At 41.9% G+C, this 1,039-nt stretch overlaps 1 protein-coding gene across 8 annotated transcripts in view; it reads right to left on the bottom strand.

The window, feature by feature from the left end:
- The window catches only part of MCF2L (MCF.2 cell line derived transforming sequence like), a 247,809-nt gene that overhangs the window by 90,910 nt on the left and 155,860 nt on the right, over positions 1 to 1,039 (bottom strand). For all 8 annotated transcript variants that reach the window (XM_023737422.1, XM_004382949.2, XM_023737421.1 and 5 more), the window contains one exon: positions 385 to 499. In XM_023737422.1, the coding sequence (XP_023593190.1) occupies positions 385 to 499 (115 nt within the window). The remainder of the gene's footprint in view (positions 1 to 384; positions 500 to 1,039) is intronic.

The raw sequence follows: 1,039 nt of genomic DNA, 5'->3' as shown, positions 1-1,039 counted from the left end.
GAGGGCAAGTAACCTTTTATGAGGCAGGGAAGTGTTTTCTGAGCCTCGTTGAGATCCCTTTGCTGTACAACAAAACTGTCAGGTGGTACAAGCACGAGAAGGAGGACATCCCTCCTGCAGATCAGGGCGGGCAGCGACATGGTAGGGGAAAGATGACAGACTGGGAGCTGGAAAAACTGGATTCTGATCCCGGATCTCCCACTTATTAGCTGTCTAATCTTCGGCTAGTCTCTTAGCTTCTGTTAAGTCACAATTTCCTTACGTAACAAAGGTTTCAGCTCCGTCAAAAAGTTGCTAGGTGAACTTAATGAGATGGTGTAAACTGCTCTAAAAAATAACAGGGCCACATGTGCACCGCCCTTTGGCCTCTGAACAACGACGTACCTGGGGATGCTAGTGAGATAGGTCATGACATTCTGGAACTCCTTGTCTGGGATGTCACTGAAAGTCGGGTAGTCTGGAAAGGTGATGACTGGGCATCCATCTTGTCCCCGTCCACCTAGAAAGAAATGCAAAGATGGTCACTTTGTTCAAGTGGGACCCATGTTTTCTGATTGGTCTTGAATAGTAAGTTAGAACTATTTTTAATAAATAGCAAGTATTTCTGATGCTAAACAGGTTTCAGTGGGTCTTCCAGACTCAGACAGATAGGAAGAAAGGCCTGGCAATGTACTTCCAAAAATCAGCCAACAAAAATCCTATGGCTCACAATGGACTGATTTCATTGTGCTTGGGGTCCCCGTGAATCGAGGGCCAACTCAATGGCAGCCAGCAACAACATTATTTCAGTTCAAATTGACAGAGTGTTCTTTTTTTTTATTTTGAAAGAAATGTATGTTTCTGGAAGAAAATATGTAGAATGTACAAAAAAGTGTAAAGAATTAAAAACATCGTCCATTATTTTGCTACCATTGGACAACCACGATCATATGTTGGCATGTTCCCTTCTAAAGTTTATTCTATATTATGTAATATCCTATTCAGGTACATGGCCTAACTACTTATTTAACTGTTTTTTTGGGGTGGGCATTTTATATAT

The sequence above is a fragment of the Trichechus manatus genome, unplaced genomic scaffold (genome assembly GCF_000243295.1).
Source record: "Trichechus manatus latirostris isolate Lorelei unplaced genomic scaffold, TriManLat1.0 scaffold00102, whole genome shotgun sequence".
Taxonomy (NCBI): Eukaryota; Metazoa; Chordata; class Mammalia; order Sirenia; family Trichechidae; genus Trichechus; species Trichechus manatus.
Note: the sequence above shows the minus strand (reverse complement) of the source record. Positions and strands in the feature narration are given on the sequence as shown.